General features: G+C 31.2%; 1 protein-coding gene across 2 annotated transcripts in view; it reads right to left on the minus strand.

The window, feature by feature from the left end:
- LOC140446349 (ras-related and estrogen-regulated growth inhibitor) overlaps nucleotides 1-19,461 on the minus strand; it is a 248,757-nt gene that overhangs the window by 104,805 nt on the left and 124,491 nt on the right. For both annotated transcript variants that reach the window (XM_072538894.1, XM_072538898.1), the window contains exon 3: nucleotides 11,388-11,521. In XM_072538894.1, the coding sequence (XP_072394995.1) occupies nucleotides 11,388-11,521 (134 nt within the window). The remainder of the gene's footprint in view (nucleotides 1-11,387; nucleotides 11,522-19,461) is intronic.

Here is a 19,461-nt window from a genome sequence, read left to right on the forward strand (position 1 = left end):
AAAAGTTTATATAATATACGATATAAGTATGTGTAGGTAAGTAAGTAAATATAAGTTCTCAATAAAAATACAAAATTCAACCTAGAATGTAAGTTGTACTACTATAACCTATCACTGAGGCCTCAAAATATTAATAACTAATAAATCTAATAAATAAAACTAATAAATCAATACAGCAGTATAAGTATACCTGTTTAGTATTAATAAAAAATTTAAAGATAGAATAAATCAGCAATAATATGAGTAAAAAAAAGAAAAAGCAAAAATACAAAAACTCAAGTAAGAGAAAAAAAAAATCAGCTAAAAGCTACTGTCTTAAAACCAAAAACTTGGAAAAGGCACCGCGTTGGGACGCCGATGTAACAAAATACAGGGGTGTGTAGGAGGAGAGAGGTATAAGAAGAGTGGTCTATATATATGGGATAAAATAGATAACAATTAAGTAAAGAAGTATGAAAAAAAAAATATTGAACGGAATGTGGCTAGACTAGCAATGTAGGCAAGAGAATGACCACTAGAAACTCAAGGATGGATACGGCCAATTTGCATGCCTTTTTAAAGACAGTAAATCAGGAAAATATATATGATAGATAGAAAAGAAGATCAGAAAAATGAATAGATATAATGAAAATTAACAAAGAAAACAAATTGAGGGCGCCAGAAGAGGGATACTACTCTAAAAAGAGTAACGGTCACTCTTCCAGGTATCGTATACTGCTAATATTGATTAAAGTTGATGTAATAAACAAAAATGCTGTAAATGTAAAAAGGTAAGGAAATATTAATAAAAAAAAATTATATGCAAAACAAAGTCAAGTTTATTAAATATAACTTCTTAGATTCTGACAATCTCTAAGTTACCAAAAAGTATATGAAAATTTCACAATATAATATTTAAAAAAAAAAGAATGTTGAAAACAACTATAATAAAAAGTTGAAAACTACACAGAATAACTCTGATATAGAGTGTACAACCTACATCTAGGTTAAAAAAACAACCTTAAAAAAAATAATGCTAACGTTGGAAGAACGTATAGCCAAGTAAATATATCAAACTTACCTACAATATGACCAACAATATTGTTAAACAACTCTAAATGCACATACAAACAAAATAATATATATAAATGGGAACAAGCCAAATTAAACAATTGAAACGGTATATTATCCTGAAGGGATAATAACCGGAGTTAATAACGCAAGATGAAATATAAAAAATTAGTTAAGTAGACAAATAATGAAATAATTAAAGTTAATAATGAAATAATTAAAGTTAATAAAGAAATAAATGGTTAATACAAAAAACAATGGAAGATAATCTCTGGGTAGAATTTGAGCTCAAACTTACCGATACCTTACACCAAGGGGAGTTATACTAATTAATATATATATATATATATATATATGTTATAAAAAAAAACCTATAACTAGTGCAACAAGATATATATATATATAGTTCTGAATCAAAAACCAACTGTCCTCCTAGGTGAAACAGTTGTCTGGAAGGATACTCCCGAATGGCTTCGGTGTCCCAGCGAAGTCCTCCTTGAGGTCCGAAATTAGCACGGAGCTGGTGCTAATTGGATTAGTTCGATGATGACTGTCCTGCCCTACCTCTAGGTGCAGGCTGGAGAAAAAATGAGGGTGGAGTAGACAATACTCCCTGTGGCTTGTCCCAATGACCCTGATTCTAATAGAGTTGAAGTGGTACTCTCCCTCGGATGTTCTGAGGGAAATTTATAATTCCATGGTAGGTGGCTGAAAACAATTCCCCGTTACTTCCAATCTCAATATTGATAAAAAGAAATCAAAGAAGAAGTGAGGAAAGTTTCTTTCAGCATAAGAAACCGGAGCAAAAAGATAATTATGGTAGATAAAAAAAACCATCCAATCGGATGTAGCGTGACCTTGCTTCACATAGAGTAAAAATATAATGGCCTTGGACAAAATACTATATTAAAATATGAAATAATGAATCTGAATAATAGGATATAGATAAAATACTCTAATGTTTATAATATAAAAAATTATTATTTACCAGATAGCTAATCAATTCCGTGCTAGAAATCTCACTTCACCTCCCGAGTTTGCGAAAATACCGTCAATTAAATCGTTATGGTATACTTAGAATATTTAACTTCTTGAAGTGAAGGAAATTCTATGCATTAATTGGATTTTCTTTCGCTAACTGCCACCTTGTACCACTTCAAACTATAGATCAGAAGTGAATTTTAATTCACAGTTAATTAACCAAGAAGAGCCAATTTCCACCTCCCTTAATCTCCTGTCATCTCTTTTGGTTCGCAATGGTACCAAATTAGAACAGAGTGACAACTTAAATTATTAACAATACACACTTAATGGGCAAATGAACACTTAAAGTTAGGCAACCCATACTACATCTCTGAAATTATTTTCATATAAATTGTTTATTATTTAAATACAAATTGTAATAAAAGTAACGACTGTTACACTGTGAAAGAAAAGCCAAAAGTTGTCATCGACTATAACAAAAACAAAAGTTTCATAGATTTATCCGACCAAATAAAGGCTTATGCTTCCTGTCTTAGAAGAACTATAAAGCGGTATCGAAAAATGGCCATTGAAATTCTCCTGGATCAGCAGTTGTAAACGCATTCATATTATATAAAAAAGAAACGGGTTGTAATATTACCATAACTCAGTTCAGAGAAGAAATAGCAAAAGATTTACTGCAAATAAAACCAAAGGAAAGGTCTTTGTCTGGGGAAAAGCATATTTTGGAAGAAGTAGAAATAAAGAATCGTCGCAGATGCGTATTTTGCTATAAGAATTTGTCCGAAGAGTTCAACAGAAAGTACGCGACTTCCAAAGCAACGCAAACTAGATGGAAATGTGTTTAATGTGACAAATTCTATTGTGTAAGTTGTTTCACAAATGTCCACAATTGTACTCTATAGGCGTTTTATATATTATATATTAACTATCCTGGTCAACTTGTGACGGGTGATCATAGTCCAGTTGACGAGGATAGTTTGAGCTATGTTTCAAAATCACTAAATAATAATCATATTGGCATCATTTACTTTACCATTGTAGCTAAGACCTGAGGATGCATAGCAAATTATAACATGCGAAACCGGTCATTGGTGGTAGAATAAATAGGTTGTAAGTTTTATTCTTATTTCTTTTACCTATTAAAAATGGACTCACATAGGCAACATATTCAATATTTTAATCCGCTAATCTCAATAATAAATTTCATATCATGAATGTGTTGCTTGTGTGAGTCCATTTCAAAAGGTAAAAGAAATAATAAATTAGACTTACTCACAATCAATTTAATTTAACTAATCAGACGACCGGTTTCGCTTTCTACAATATGCAAAGCATCTTCAGGTCACGATACAAAGTTAAATAAATGCTGAAAATAATAAACCCATATTAGGGTGTTGTCTAATAAAGATAAAATAAAGATAGCTGATATAAATTATATAAATTACAGTAATTATGCCAATATTACATGTCTGTGGTTTTTCAAAATGAATAAGATGTTTAAGCAGACAAGGTAAGACCCACAAATTGGTAAAATAGTCTATTAAACTGTAATGAATTAATAAATAAACAAATAAATAAAACATTACTTACATGCCGGTACTCTATTAATTGATGGTTGAAAGAACATGGTTCAAACTATCTTGTATTGTTGATTGGAGAACTCAAGTCAACTATTGTAATTGTTTAACAGTAAACAGGGAAGTTCTTGAGGAGACAGATTTTATCCAATGAAGTAGAGATAGGTGAAATGTAATTGTTTGTTTGATGAAAGTAATGTTCTATATCATTAAGTTCTTTAAAGTTATTTATATTTATTCTGGAGATATATTTATGAAATGTGTGTTATTTATTGAGATTTTTATTTTTGTTTTGGGAGGTGACAGTTGTAAGACAATGAATAAGAATAGATGTACAAATTGTGTGGGTGTGCAATTAGATTAGCTTGTAATTATCAAATTTCTTTGATAGAGTTATCTTGTAATATGTGGCAAATGGATGTAAAGTTCACTATATAAAGTTAAAAATTAAAATTGAGACACTTTAAAACACACAGAAAACACACAGAAAACATTTAAAAAACGGGAGGACGAAACAGACATTAAATTTAAGGGGGAGGATTTGGAAGAACTACATCATCTCTTACTTTGAGACAATGAGTTTTTTATGTTATATATATATCAGATTTTAGAGGTAAACTTGACAAATGTAGGTTAAAGTGTGACAGTTCTTCTTCTATTTTAAATGCTGTAAGTTAAGCTGTAAGTTATCTAGTTTTATGAAATAAGCTGATATTAATAAATGTATAAAATTTTTTAATTTTAATTTTAGATATCAAAGTTATTTGATGTGTTAATATTGGCATACTTTAACAAACTTTAAATAATTAAATTTCAATGTAACAATATAAATAATTGTAATACATCTTCTATGATAACTAACTCAGCTTAGTCAAAGTTACAGAACAAACTTAAGTGATTATTTGGTAATTAAATTAAATATAAATATAAATATGTACATTTGTAATCAAAATGTATAACAAAATTACAAACTTTCTTTGAAATAATTGTTGGTGTGAGTTATCTGTCATGGTGTGTATAAATATTTTCAAATATTTATTCCAGTTCTGATATGTTAATATGGAATTTAAATAATAAGCAATTAAACTATTGATGATAAAGTAATTGATAAATTAAAGAAAGAAAATTGACTGAATTATTAAGCATTCAATAGTTAGTTGGTAATTTTAATATCTGACAGTTGGGACCGGAAATTGGTTATACCAACAGGTAAAAGGTTCTCTATTTAAACCGGTGTAAAGTAAAATTATTCTTATTTCAATTTTCTGTACCATGAGCAGAAATATCATCACACCGACATGAACAATGGTGAGTTTGTATAATAATTTCTGTAACACTTTAACCATTTCAAATTTATAGCAGTTTATAGTTAAAATATAATATTTCTATTTGAAAATGTAGATTTGCATGTTATTAGGAATAACAAAGATCTATTTAATTAATACTGCTAGTCTGAACGACTTTACAATGTTATTTTGGGAACAATCAACCACGTGTTGAATTTGAAATCAAATATTTTGTAAAATGAGTGTATTTCAACACCCTAATATGGGTTTATTATTTTCAGCATTTATTTAACTTTGTATCGTGACTTGAAGATGCTTTGCATATTGTAGAAAGCGAAACCGGTCGTCTGATTAGTTAAATTAAATTGATTGTGAGTAAGTCTAATTTAATAAATTTCATATATTTAAAATGACCTCTGAATATTTTAAGTGTACTGAAAAACTAAAGAAGTTACTTACAAACCAAAAAAAGGGGAGCAAGATATAAAAGTAGAGTGGCTTAAAATACGGTGGATTATGTTCAAAGCAGAAGAGCCCTTCAAAATTGATTTTAAGTATCCTACTAACGAGAGTGTATTATTTAATTCTGCTGACGTCTAAAAAAAAACCAACGTCTTTGAGATAAAAAGAGAAGACTTCTACTTAGATATCCTCTATCCTGCTGAAATATCCATAGAGCAACTAAAATATAAAGACCTTCAGAGTCCGACGGTTTATCATGAATTCTACATAAACCTGAAGACAAACGTGGAGGCAATAGATAATGATATTGGATCGGAAACAGATGAATAAGTGACCAAAGTAAAAGTTTTATGTTTTTTCGTACAAGCTCAATATGTGACATAATGACCCAACTGACTTTTTTGGTGTAAGAAAAGATTTTTTTGTTAATCTTTTGCTCATTCGACTCATATAATGCATAATGTTTTGGGAATATTTGTGTAAGGGAATAGAATAATACTGGTTTTGAATTTTTTCTGAACAAACCTTCAGAAGTTCAACCTATTTGTTGAAAGTGAGCATTTCTCGAGTTTTATTGCAGTCGGTATGTCGACATTTTCAATTGACTCAAAGATCCTTACCAAACTCTATCTACTTGAAGATTAATTCAACTAATAAAAAATGATCATTTATCGTATAACTCATCAAATAATAAAATCTAATTGAAGTTTATAATACAGTCCCCTATCCCACGCTTCTTCGTCCTTGGTTTTTGCGCTCCCTTTTCGAACTCGAGAACGACAATCACCCTAAGCTCTTGGAATATTTAAACTCTTTCCAAAGAGTTAACTCGGCTCAAATGGATAATTTAATTTGTGACTTCGTTCCACATGGAGAGTTTCCGTTGCGGAGCGGAGAAATTTTTGTTGCGGAAAAATTACGGTTTTGTATTAAGGTATGATGTGTTTTTTTTTTTTCATAAGCGGTGTTTGCGGTTTTGTTTCTGCTTGTGTGAGTCTGTACATGTAAAAAATTATTGTATTTTGAGTATTTGGGACAAGGATGATGGAAATGTGGAGTGTGGAATAAAGATATTCTTTACAACAAAACAAATTATTTACGGTTGGCCTTATTTTTAGCATAAATTCTTCTGTTTATGAACAATTAAATACATTTGAATTCAAGACTGTCTGCCTTTAGTTCAATACATGTGCTGTAGCTATTTAGGCCAATTAAGCTAGTTTTTTTATGCTAGAGATTGTAACAGTTCATACTGATTTCTACTGCGGAAGTAAATTAGTAGTGTGGATTATTTTCTTTTGTAATCCAACTCTATTTTCTGTTGTTTATTGTGGTTATCTGTGTTGTCACAGAGATAGTTCTTAACGACCAATCTGATTCCAAAACTTATTTTTCTGAATCCATCCCTTAACTATATAAACTGCAACCTTAAATATATTTATTGATTTTAAATTTGCTTCAAAAGATTATATTACATGACTTGCTGCTATATCAGCGATGAAATTCTTTTAACTTTCTTTAATGAATCAGTTTGTTTGAAAAACGTTTCTTGAGTGTCTCTGTGGGAAATGAGCCCGAGGGGATGGCCTGGCTCGTAAACAAATTGATTAAAACTGTAATTTACTTTGACGTCAAAATTAAATAATATCGACGTACACTGGGTGTATTTGTTAGAAATGGAATATTTGAAAAGAGAAAAGAAGCTTATTCGGGCTATTTATATTCCTTTTCAGAACAATATTCACTCATTTTGGGGCGATTGGGTTGCGTTGTGAAGGTAATAGACGTTAATGGACTTTTGTTTGAGATGGGCGTACCAAGAGTAATAGACTGGGCGTGGTTTCAAGTAACTTGTCCTCACAAGTCAGTCAAGATGGAGCTCCTCTAAAGATGGAGCTTCCGATCGCTGTTACCGCCAAATGCGAAATTCGTGCTGTGATACGTTTTTTAAATGCAAAATGGATTTGACCTATTGACATTCATCGTCAGTTAATCGAAGTTTATGGGAAGATCGGAGCGGAAAGTTTTCAGTTTCAGACGAAATTATCAAAAAAGTTAAAAGAATACGAAGGTATTAACTACCTTGCTTTACGTATTCCTGAGACTTCCCACACTTCATAAGATATTAACAAAAAATTAGGCTATCACAAAGTGTGTGCGCGGTGGGTACCGCGACTGCTTACACAGCTACACGCCAAGAAGAATTTTTCGATTACATTGTTACAGGCGATCAAACATGGGTGTTTCACTTTAACCCCGAAACCAAGATGCAATCACGTGAATGGCGTCACTCATTCGGCGAAGAAATGTAAACAAACGAAGTCTGCTGGGAAAGCCATGACCACTGTCTTTTAAGACAGGAAGGGCCCACTGTTAATCGACTTTTTGCCTCATGAAACAGCAGTTAACTCCGACAAATATTGTGAAACATTAGAGATACTAAAGGTAAGCGCGCTTTTGATCGAATCGGTCAGCAACGAAACGCATCACTACAGCCTGGATTAAATGCCGTAACGCGCATTCATCGGCAAAATCGCGTCAGCTCAGTGAGTGGATTCATAGAGTGTAGGATGGTGTAGGTAAAACTTTATGGTCGGTATGTATCTTACGTGAGATGGAGTGAGAAACACCTATTTAAAAAGAGAGAGGTATATTAGGTCAGCCCATTATATCGTCGAAATAGCATTAGTGGAACTAAGAAAAGAGGAGAAGTTCAACATTGCCAAACTTATTGGTTTTATTTGACCTGTTGTCTTTTTAGCATTTTAACAACATTCTAAGATAATCAAATTTGGGCGAATTGATTTAAATGGCAGCTTACTGTTTTTTATTTTAAATTTGCCACAATTTTTCTTTTCAATAAGTTTAATTTAACATTTTGATTTCCACTTCGGAAATCGTTTTATGTAAATAAAATTTATTAATGTTTCGTATTTTAAGTATGATTTCCGAATTGGAAATCTAAACATTGGAAATTGAAATATCAAACCACAATAAAAAACCTTCATACGAAATTATTTGGCAACGTCTCATGTCGCGTAGTCAAAGCACCGAATCAAAGTAAAACACAGGTAACGAACGAGTAGAGGTGGGCATTCTTTTTTTTTTTCGAATCCTGAGAAAACTAATAAATATTTTTGAAAAATTTAAACGCAGAATAAAAGAATATATTATTATCGAGGGCCAAAAGTCTCTGAAAACTTCTATAATGTTTGTTTTAATAAGTTACAGGGACGAAAAAAGAGAAAATTTAGTGTGATTTTGAATTTTAAGTATCTCATTCAAAAAAACCTTTTGTTTATTTCGGCCCTCGGCAATAATGTCACCTTTCATTCTGCGTTTAAATTTTTCAAAAATATTTGTTAGTTTTCTCAGGATTCGAAAAAAATGAATACATTTAAAAAGCATTGGCCTGAAATTTTGCGCCTACGCTCTTAACGCAACTAAACCGATTTTCGTAAACAATAACTATTATTGTTTAACAGTAGTTTCAAGTAAGAGAGTACCTACATAAACAAACATAATGGCTATTATCGTTTATGTGTATATTTATTGAAGTGAAAGAAACTAATCAAGGATATATTTATTATAACTTGAAAAATACACTAAACAATACAAATAGTAAATCGTACTTACATTTACATTACACGTTATTATTAAATCGCGACTCGTCTAAATTGACATTTAAAAACGTTTTTCTACTTTAATTCTTGTTAACCGTGTTCTTCTTTTATTTAAAATTAAAACCAGATTTTGAACATGTGTTCACATTTACAATACTTTTTGCTAAACCCGATATTAGTAATTGTACTACGTCGGATACTATGGATGTAAGGTTACCGTTTGCTAAAATTTTATTGCAAGATTCTTGAAGACAGCGTACCATAACAATCACTGAACTACCCTTCAAGTATTTTTGGCCACTCATTGTACTTGTTATTTCTTAAGGCCGTAAAATTTGGGAAAATTGAAAACAAATAATCCAGTCTTCATTATTTAGATTTGGTCCAAGTCTAAGTCTGTATTAACTAATACAAAAGTGGAACGGATTGCCTCTTCTAACTCGGTCATTCTTTTTAACATGTAATAGGTGAAGTTGTACCTAGTTTCCACGTCTTGTATTGGCCGTTTGGGAACTTTGTTATGTTGTAATTGATACTTTAAAAGCCTTTCAAAAGATAAGGTACTTTTTTTGAAATGTGTTTTTTTAGAAACTGAAATTTGAAACTAGTGAAATAATTTCACTAATTTCAAAAGCGATCTTTTCTGAATTATGGTTTCCAGAAAAATGGCAGCAGCCTAATAAAATCGTTTTAAATTCTAAATTTTCGGTTAAATATTGTCCTGTTAATGCGATGTAACTCAGTTACTCCATATGTCCAAAGGTCAGTAGTAATACAGATATTTTCTACTTCTTTAACAACTTGTGATCTAATAATTTGCTTAGTTTTGGTATAATATTCCTGAAGTAATGAGCCTGACGTAATGAACAAGTTTTTCTTGTTGGTGGTTTATATCCAGGAATCCACCCAGCAAACTTTTTAAAAGCTCGTTCTTCAACTATGGAAAACGGATGAAACGAGTCTTTGCATAGGTTTATTAAATCCATATCTATTTGTTTTTTTTTTTGTTCTAAACTAATATTTTTATTAATGGAAGTATCCATCACCTTTTGACGCTTGGGTCGCGGTGGCAGTATGTCAGTACTTGTAGTGGAAGTAGTCGAAACGGACAGAAATGCGTCAGGAGAAGTTTCAATCATTGCAATATTCAGAAAGTGGACCATAAAAGCTGCATCTCCTACAACTGCGCATTTTTTGAAAATAAAATATTATTCTTATACTAGGTCAATAATTTTGACTAAGAAAAATAATTCATAATTGAATATTTACAATAAATAAATCCTTTGACGAACTATCAATAAAGATTTGAAATCGAAAATGCAGATCAATCGTAAATCGAAACTCATTCATTAATCAGAATACCTAGTTATAAAAAACAAAAGAAAGAGTTAAGAAGCTGGTTACTTCTATAAAAAAAGAAAAAGAAGATTGTACTAGTGAAAATCAACCAGTACAAGAAAAAGAAACTGATAAAGATGACTTAAGTCCATGGTGTATTTTTGATGAATTTATTAGACATGACTCATCTAAACATACACCTGTATCTAGAGATATAAAAGAAGTCGACATGTATTTGTCTGATGATTTTACCCACAAAAAATTTCGAACGGTGATTGGAACTGTCCATTACAGTGGTGGAAAAACCATCGCCATGTATATCCTAACTTAACCACTATATTCATAAAATATTGTAGTATTGTAACAAAATCTGTTCATTGTGAACACATGTTCAAAATCTGGTTTAATTTTAAACAAAAGAAGAAACAACAAGAAAAGTGGAAAAACGTATGTTTTTAAATGTCAATTTACACGATTCTCGATTTAATAATGTGTCATGTAAATGTAAGTACTATTTGTATTGTTTAATTTATTTTTTAAGTTATAATAAATATATCCTTCGTTAGTTTCTTTCAATATAATAGCCAATATATTTTTTGTGTACTAGTTTATTTGAAACTACTGATAAACAATCAACTAGTTACAGTTTACGAAAAACGGTTCCGATAAAAATGTCAACGACCCACCTCTAGTTTCTTAGGATCGGAACCAGAGATCTCAGATCGGAAGTAATCGGAACTAATCGAAACTAATCGGAACTAATCGTCTTACTACTGGGCAATGGGCAGCAATAAGAAATGTGGAGGGGAGACCAAGGGGAAATATGATTGTTATCTTTGTCTGTTCGCTGAAAATATGATTTTATATCTGCGTTAGATATCCTGTTAAATTTTACCATACCGACCATAAAGTTTTACCTACACTGTATATATTTCACGAAAGATGCAGTTGAACATCAATTTACATTCAACTATTTATACATTTAAATTCAGTCATATCATTCATAACCATTAATAAAAAATAATTTCTAATATTTTCGTAAAAGTTATTGGGTTGGTACTTACGTGTTGGCCAGCAGTATCCAAGATTTCAAAATACACTAACTCGTTGTCGATAGACGTGTGGAAAGTGTAGATTTTTTCCAATGTGGGATCATATTCGCCAATGTAACGTCTTGTGATGAATCTGACAACCATGGCTGAAAAAAGAAATAATAATGAGAATTACATTGTATTCGTAAATTGACTTAAGTGCGTGAATGAAAAGTACTACATTTTGAATTGTTAAAACATTTTTTTATATTATACTCATTCGATACAAGATATTTCATTAGGAGTCCACTGAAATAAGCAAAAGAAATAAAGTGTCCTGTTTGTGACACTGAACCGACCAGGCAAACGACTATTGTTTTGAGTTGCATGAACCTCTATAACAAGAACTTATATATGTTCCCTGCAGTCGATTATTTTATACCTAATTAGTTATTATTATTACTATTTACTATTATTATTACTATTAACAAATTAAGGTCAAAAAACAGTCAAACATTTTCTCCGCTTTTTTCGTCTATCAGCAAAAAGTGAAATATTTAAAGCAAATAAAGTACCTAACAACTTATAAGTCATTTAAAAACCTTTAAAATGGGATTTTTAAATGTTTCTATTCTTATTTGTTACTTACAAAATTGCAAAATATCTAAAATTAAAATATATAAATGAAAATCAGAAATTTCGGTTTTTCTAAATTTTAATAGTTTTTTTAAAAATGAACTTATTTTCTAGAATCTAGAATCTTCATTATTACATGGGTTGGGTCTTGTTGTGTAGTGCTTAAAATATTATGATCACAATTTTAAAGCGATCTATCGAATAGTGTAAAGTTATTTTGTTCGTTTATCCCAAATTATTTTTATTTTCAACAATGTAAGTCAGAAAATAATGAGGTTACAGTAATTCTCTGGATAGCTTATGAAATTATTTTTTACTTTTAACATTTTTTTACTTATAAACAATTAGAACAACTTTTTAACTCTTACCTGCAGGAAAATAATTTTTTTATATTTGATAAGCTTGCATTTTTTCACTAATTTAAAAAAAGGAAAAACAATTTGGGACGAAGTAAGTCCCTTTTTTTTTAAATTGACAGTGGCTTTGTTTATAACAATTAAGACTTTTAATTACCGTTATTTGAAAGAATATACTTTAAAGCTTTAAGGTTCCAAATTAAAAAAAATTGCCTTTCAAAAGAATCGTCAACAAAGCTTCAAAATGTGGTCCTCAAAATCGGCTGGCTGTGAAACTTGCGGGAGCGATGAAGGTGGAAGGATCTGTTACCGGCATCGCTGGTTCTTGTTTATGGATTTCGACGTTTTTTTTACGTAAATAGTTTAAAAATTGTTTAGGATGCTACATTGTGGCCAATGGCGGGAAACAGAATCTCAGACGGAATTATTTTGTCTTCTGCCATTGCCCACAAGTTAGCATCCTAAACAATTTTTAAACTGTTTTTCCTTTTGTCTAGTGTGGTATAAGTGTACTTGAATGTCTATGAGCTAGATAGTCAAATAAACATTTTTGACGAAATGTCCCTGAAGATGCTCTGGGAGCGAAAGTACTTGGGCAAGATTTATTAAAGGAATTGGGCTCGATATCAGCCTTTTATTTAAAAAAATTATTATTTATTTATAAAAAGCTACTCTTCTAGAAACTCAGAAATGTATTACTAACGTGTTTGACTTTTTTGTTGATAGTTAGAAAACAGTTAAGATTTAAGATATATTTTCGATTACGAGTAAACTGTTCTGAAGTTTTTTTCTGAAGTTCAGTTTGTATTTCGAGAATACACTTAATATATATCTATAGAATATAAAATAATATTTAAAACTGAATTTTGGAACAAGTTAATGTAATAGTACAAAATTTATTACCCCAAAAATCCAAAGAAGAGTACATACACATTTTAAGCAATGGGTCGAACAAAAGCATATTCGTACTTACTCAGAAAATGTTATTTTGGGGTATTTTTGATATTAGCAAATACATTAAATACCTCTAAATTGTGGTCCAAATATTCGATGATACGTACCATGCTTGAAATAAAAGAAGATGAGAATATTAAATAACCAAAATTAATTTCTTTCTTGAAAAGACAAAAACAGGTACATAAAGGTACATGATACAAAAACCTTCTCCAGAGAGGAAGTAAATAAATTTTTACTAGAAGCCCCCAATGATAATTATTTATTAACGAAGGTAAGATATTTCCAAGAATTAAATAATTATAATAAAAAAAATAACATCAAATATTGAATTAGAAATAGGCTATATTCATAATTCCAAAGTTGAAATATGAGTCCTGGTAGCTCAACGATTTGATGTGCCGCTCACTGATAAATATTGCGTTGAAGGTGCAAGTTCGAATCAAAGGAGCATGCAGGTGTGACGAGCTCGTTCAAATGGCCACTACGGATGGTGAAGATAATGGTTTAATTTTAATAGTAAGTATATTACTAAAACAAATATGCAGAGAGCATATGTAATCAATCCTTTGTACCGTTATAACTGCTACATTGCCTGCTTTCTTTCTTATGTTAATATATTCTCCAATTTCCATATCTTTTGTTATAATTCATATTCTTCTATATTCTCCATTTTATATCTTATTTTTCTATATATTTTCTCAGATATAGATTGTATCAGAATTATGTCCTTACTTAATTGATTCATTATTCTCTTTTCATTTTTACTGGTATTTGGTATAAAAACCAGTTGGCGTCCAAATCTATCTTCTTTATATATATATATATATATATATATATATACATATATATATATATATATATATATATATATATATATATATATATATATATATATATATATATATATATATATGTATATATATCAGTATCTACCTTTCCTATTTTCTTAATAATTATCATTTTTATCTTTTACTCAAGTTTCTAAAGAATGAATTTTATTTTCATCTCTATTTCTGTTACTTTGGAACGAGAGGTGCCATCTTTATTCTCTGTTTAGTTTAATGCTAGTGACATTGTCATTGCATTATTGGTTAACTGTCTGTTGACATTTCCCCCTTCCCGTTCGATACAAAAGTCGATATAATGGCTTCTATTTCTAAAAATGTCGATTTTCTTCATGACTTCTGTAAAAGTACAATAACCAATTGTTGTGTCGTCTTCTGATTAGGAGGTAAGAGTATAATATATTTTATCGGTTTCCTGATTCTACCTGTTGTATAAAAATCTTTTTATAATTTTAACTTTGAAAATTCTAAGATCATTATTTATGATTATGGTATATAAGTAGGTACATATTTTTGTGGATATTTCTTATGTTTTTTATTTTATATAAAAAACTAGCGATAAGAAATATATAGTTTCTTTAGTATTTACGAATATTTTTATAGTTTTAAATATTAATTTTAAATCCTTAATAATATCTTTTGATTTTAATAATAATTAACTTTTGACAAACTACCATTTCTTAATAGAAATGTTTCTAAATTCTAAATTATCTAGCTCTTCAATAAATATATCTTGTCATTTTTACCGAATCCGCTTTTTAATTAATATTAGAATATTTTAGTTGTAAAAAGTAATTACCATTTGCTTTAAAATATTATATATCCTTACTTTTACTTATTTGCTTTTGATAAATACATAAATAAGAATTGTTTCTCGACTTGCTTGGGTGAATAATGATAAAATTTTGTTAAATTTGACTGGTCACCTATTCATCCCCCAAGTAAGGTCTCTCATTTTGGTTTCACCATTTTCTGAAGCAAGGTGTGTTTTTCTTCATTTTAGTCAACCTCCGGGATACATTTCTCAGGTGCGGGTCAAATTCTATTAACATCCAGAAGACCAACCGGCCTGAGAATGGCACTATCATTCCGATAGGAGAGTTGACTCCGGGGCAAGAAAATCCACAGCTAACAACATGGCTTGCTAACAACCATAGCAGAAAAGACCAGGATAAAACCTAGGATTTGGTGACAAACATTTTTCTTTACTATAATGTAACACTGTAGCAAGAAGTCGAATAATTTTTATTTAAATTCAATATCATATTTAAACATGTATTTTTCTGCCATTTTTTTTAATATTTTAATAAACATGTGTTAATTTAACTGTGTATTGTTTCTTCTTTTTACATGTTTGCGTGTGTTGCTCCAGAGTAGGCCATATTCACGTCCTGAGTGAGCTAGCCAGGGAGTGTTTCGTATAACGTCTAATGTAGCAATTTTGCAATTGATACATTAGGGGTTATGACGTTAAAAATTGGTCCCAACGGGAAACGATTTGTCGCTCCAACGTTGTTAGTGATGTTAGTCGGGTTGTAGCAGCAAACTAAGGTTTGCGGTTACAAGTTGACAACAGCAGCTCAACGTTGGGATGTTACAAATTGAGCCTCGAAGGGTTACAAATTGGCACCCAATGAATATTCGTTGGCACGTCATAGATTGACGTCCAATGAATGTTCGTTGGAACGTTACAAATTGGCGCCCAACGTTACACCTTTACCGGGGAAGGGCCCTAATTATATTGACATTTATAGAAAATATATATCTTTACGTCCTAAAATGGAGGTCACGTTTATTTGTCTGCTATAGAGCAGGAAAATGTATCAAACAACTGGTTGGAAAAAATTCTATCGCTAAAATTCCTACAAAAATTGCAGAATTTTTAAAACTGCCTAATGCTATAAATTATACCGAGCATAGTTTCAGAAGAACGTCGGCAAGTTTACTTGCAAATTCTGGAGCAGATATTTTTGCTTTAAAGCAATACGGCGGTTGGAAGTCTACGAATATCGCTGAAGGGTATGTAGAGCAAACTCTTGCAAAAAAGCTAAAAATTTCGGACCAAATTATGGGAGTCACTGAAGTTAAAGAAGTAGATTAAAATCAGCCAAATACGAGTACTCTCGGGGGATACCAATTACATTTAACATTAATATAAATAATTGTTCAACCACAAATTAAACATTTCTCGTAAACAGTTTTAGTTCTCTAATAAATATTGTTAGTTAGTTGTATAAATAAATTATTTAAAAATGAAAAAATTACTTGTTATTTGAGGGAAGTGGAAAAATCATACGTATAACATGAGAGTAAAGTGTCGGGCAGTAAACTTCATTCTCTGGAGGAAAAGTAGCACTTTGCTTCCTTATTAAACAAATAGCTATTTTATACATTTTAGGAAAAAAAATTTAGTTTGTCGTTGTTGATTAAGAGAAATTTGATATTGGGGTCCTCTTTCAGTATATAATATTGATAAAAACAATACAATGTTTTACAATATCTTTTAAGAACTGCTAGGGATATATTATAGCAACTTCGTCCGATTCGAAAACTAGTTTTATTGAGTGTTTTTGTCTTAAATACCATTTTAATAAAGCCTACAAAAATTTTTTACCTCACGTTGTTTAAGAAAAACAACAACTTCTAGGCCATATATCACAGTCGTCTCTAAACGCCCCCGTTTTCCCTAAGGATGCGCTACAATTTGGGATATAATAAATCTTTTCTTTGACGAAACAATCTCACTTGTCAATAAAAATATAAAATGTAAACTTTTGAAAAACGATGTGAGTGTAAAGCATTGGAGATAAAGACTGGGTGAAGGAAACAATTTTTTTGACATTTTGTTTTGAAACAATGCAAATTAAGTTCTATTTCTAACTAGACTGGTCTAGTGCTAGCCTAGAACCGAGAAGAATATTATACTAGGTATTAAAACAAAAATATAACATAGATCTGTTAAATAACATTTGTCTATTTCACCTATTCATCTATTCCTATTTCGTCTGGTCCACAAGCTTTCCTATTATTTGCAAATTGTATCTTACGGTTTACCTCTATGTTTAGGATTAGGGGTCCTGCCCTTTCCCACATCGACGTCTGGTGCAATTCAGGTCGGTCATCCGCAAAGGATTTTCCAAGTATTTCAATATTGCACTTTTTTTTATTTGCTTTGGCGTATTGTTAACGCCAAATATCTGAGATTGATAACGACTAGATTGTGGTCTGACCCTACGTTCATGCCCGAATTTGTGATTCTTCTTCTTCCTCTTTATAAGCAATTCTGCTTGTATATTGGCAGATTAATACCTCTATGAAAGGTTGTCACTCCATCTTTTGCGCGGTCGTCCGATACTTCTTCTGCCGATTTGTGACTTATCTCTTGTTATTTTGACGACACAGGTCTCCTCCATTCTGCTTATGTGGTCATTCCATTTTTTTTTCTATTTTATGTCCATTCATTTATACAATGTACGTTACATTTTCTTCTATCTTCACTTCTCTTTCGATCTCTCAGCGTATTTCCTGTAATTCTTCTCAGTACGCTCATCTCTGCCGTTTCCAGTAGCCTTTGCGGTGTGGTTGTGTCGGGTCTTGTTTCTGTCATATGTCATTATTGGTCTTGCACTGGCTTTATAAATTCTTGATTTCATCTCAGTGTTAATGTGTCTGTTTGGCCATATAGTGTTATTAAGGCATTACGCCAGTCAATTTCCTTTTTGTACTTGATCCCTCACTTCTTTATCCAGGTCTCCATAGATAGACAGTGTAATTCACAGGTATTTTATTTCCATTACTTGTTCAATACTGATGCCATCAATTTCTATTTTACATCTGGTTGGTTTTGCTGACTACTATTGTTTTAGTTTTCTGATATAAGATTGTCAAATTAAATTCTTTGTACCAGTCTTTATAGACTATCTTCATCTTGGACAATATTGCATCGTCTGCGTAACAGAGTATTTTTATTTCTTTGTTTCCCAATCTGTATCCTCTTATAAAGCGCCATATTTCCTTATGCAGACCGTAAAAATCATCAAACATGTATTTGGTAACCTTTTTTCTTTTCTTTACATTTTTCCTTCACTTCTGTACAAAACCATGCAGTTATTCGCCTTGGGAACGATTTATTTTTATTTATATTTTTTTCACCAAGAACTTTAATTTTGGCCCAGCTTTCTTCGACAAATATGTGAATATTCAAAGCAAAATCAATTTTATTATTGTCATAAGGTGATTGATTCCCTTGTATAGATTCACCTGAAGGTAATTTAAACCAGGTGTTCAATACCGCGGATTCTTCTTCTTTGAGTATCCCGTATACTCAAGTGATATCGACTACCTTTACTTCTCGATTTTTCCATTAAAGTCTACCTCCTATTATAATGATGATGAGATGTTTTTAGAGGCTTTTTGTAATTACCAATATTCCTGCATAAAATTCTTCTACCTGACTCTCTTATTTGTCTGCCGTGGGTGCATGTACTTGTATTAGATTGAGTATGATGTAGTAGGTAACATGGTCATCAATTTCTGGTTTTACTGTACCGGGCCATCTTACTTCTCATTCCTCATATTTGAATATTACTCCTACTCATTCTTGAATTGAAGACCTTGGGACCAGAAGGGGATAAGCCACGATTTCGTCAAAAATGAGTTAAAGTAAAAATCGCAGACTTTAAAACCATATTAATGTCACAAACAGAAAACTTTAGCTGTTTTTTCATAGATGGCGCCACTGTAATAAGTCCCGTTGTGTCACCATTACGTTATATTGCAACAGAAGGAGATAAGCCACAGTAGTAATTAAAATGACGGCGGAACATTCTCGTACATGTAAACGGAAAATAGACTTTTCTGAGTTTGATTCTGAACACAGTGACCAAGATCGGTTTTTAAATGAAAGCGAAGATGACAAAGACTACACAGTGTCCGGAAGTAGCAGCGATTCGGAAAATATAAACACAGGAACGGTAAGTTTATTAAATGTGTGGCTTGTCAGCTTATGTTATATTTTTCGAACCTAAAAATATTCGGATTTTGCTGAAGGTTTTTTGTGGCTTATCCCTTTTTAGTAAAATACATGTTTTATTGTCAAACGCCTCAAAAACTATGGGCCTGCAAGTAAATGAAAATAAAACTAAGATAATGGCATCAACACCCAACAATAGAGCCAGAAACGTCGGCCACCAATTCACGGTTGATAATTCTGCCTTTGAAGTGGTGGACAAATTCACATACTTAGGCTCCCTGATCACCAAGGAGAACGTCATGACGGAAGAAATCAAGCGAAGAATAATCCTAGCAAACAAA

Source organism: Diabrotica undecimpunctata, chromosome 1 (assembly GCF_040954645.1).
Source record: "Diabrotica undecimpunctata isolate CICGRU chromosome 1, icDiaUnde3, whole genome shotgun sequence".
Taxonomy (NCBI): domain Eukaryota; kingdom Metazoa; phylum Arthropoda; class Insecta; order Coleoptera; family Chrysomelidae; genus Diabrotica; species Diabrotica undecimpunctata.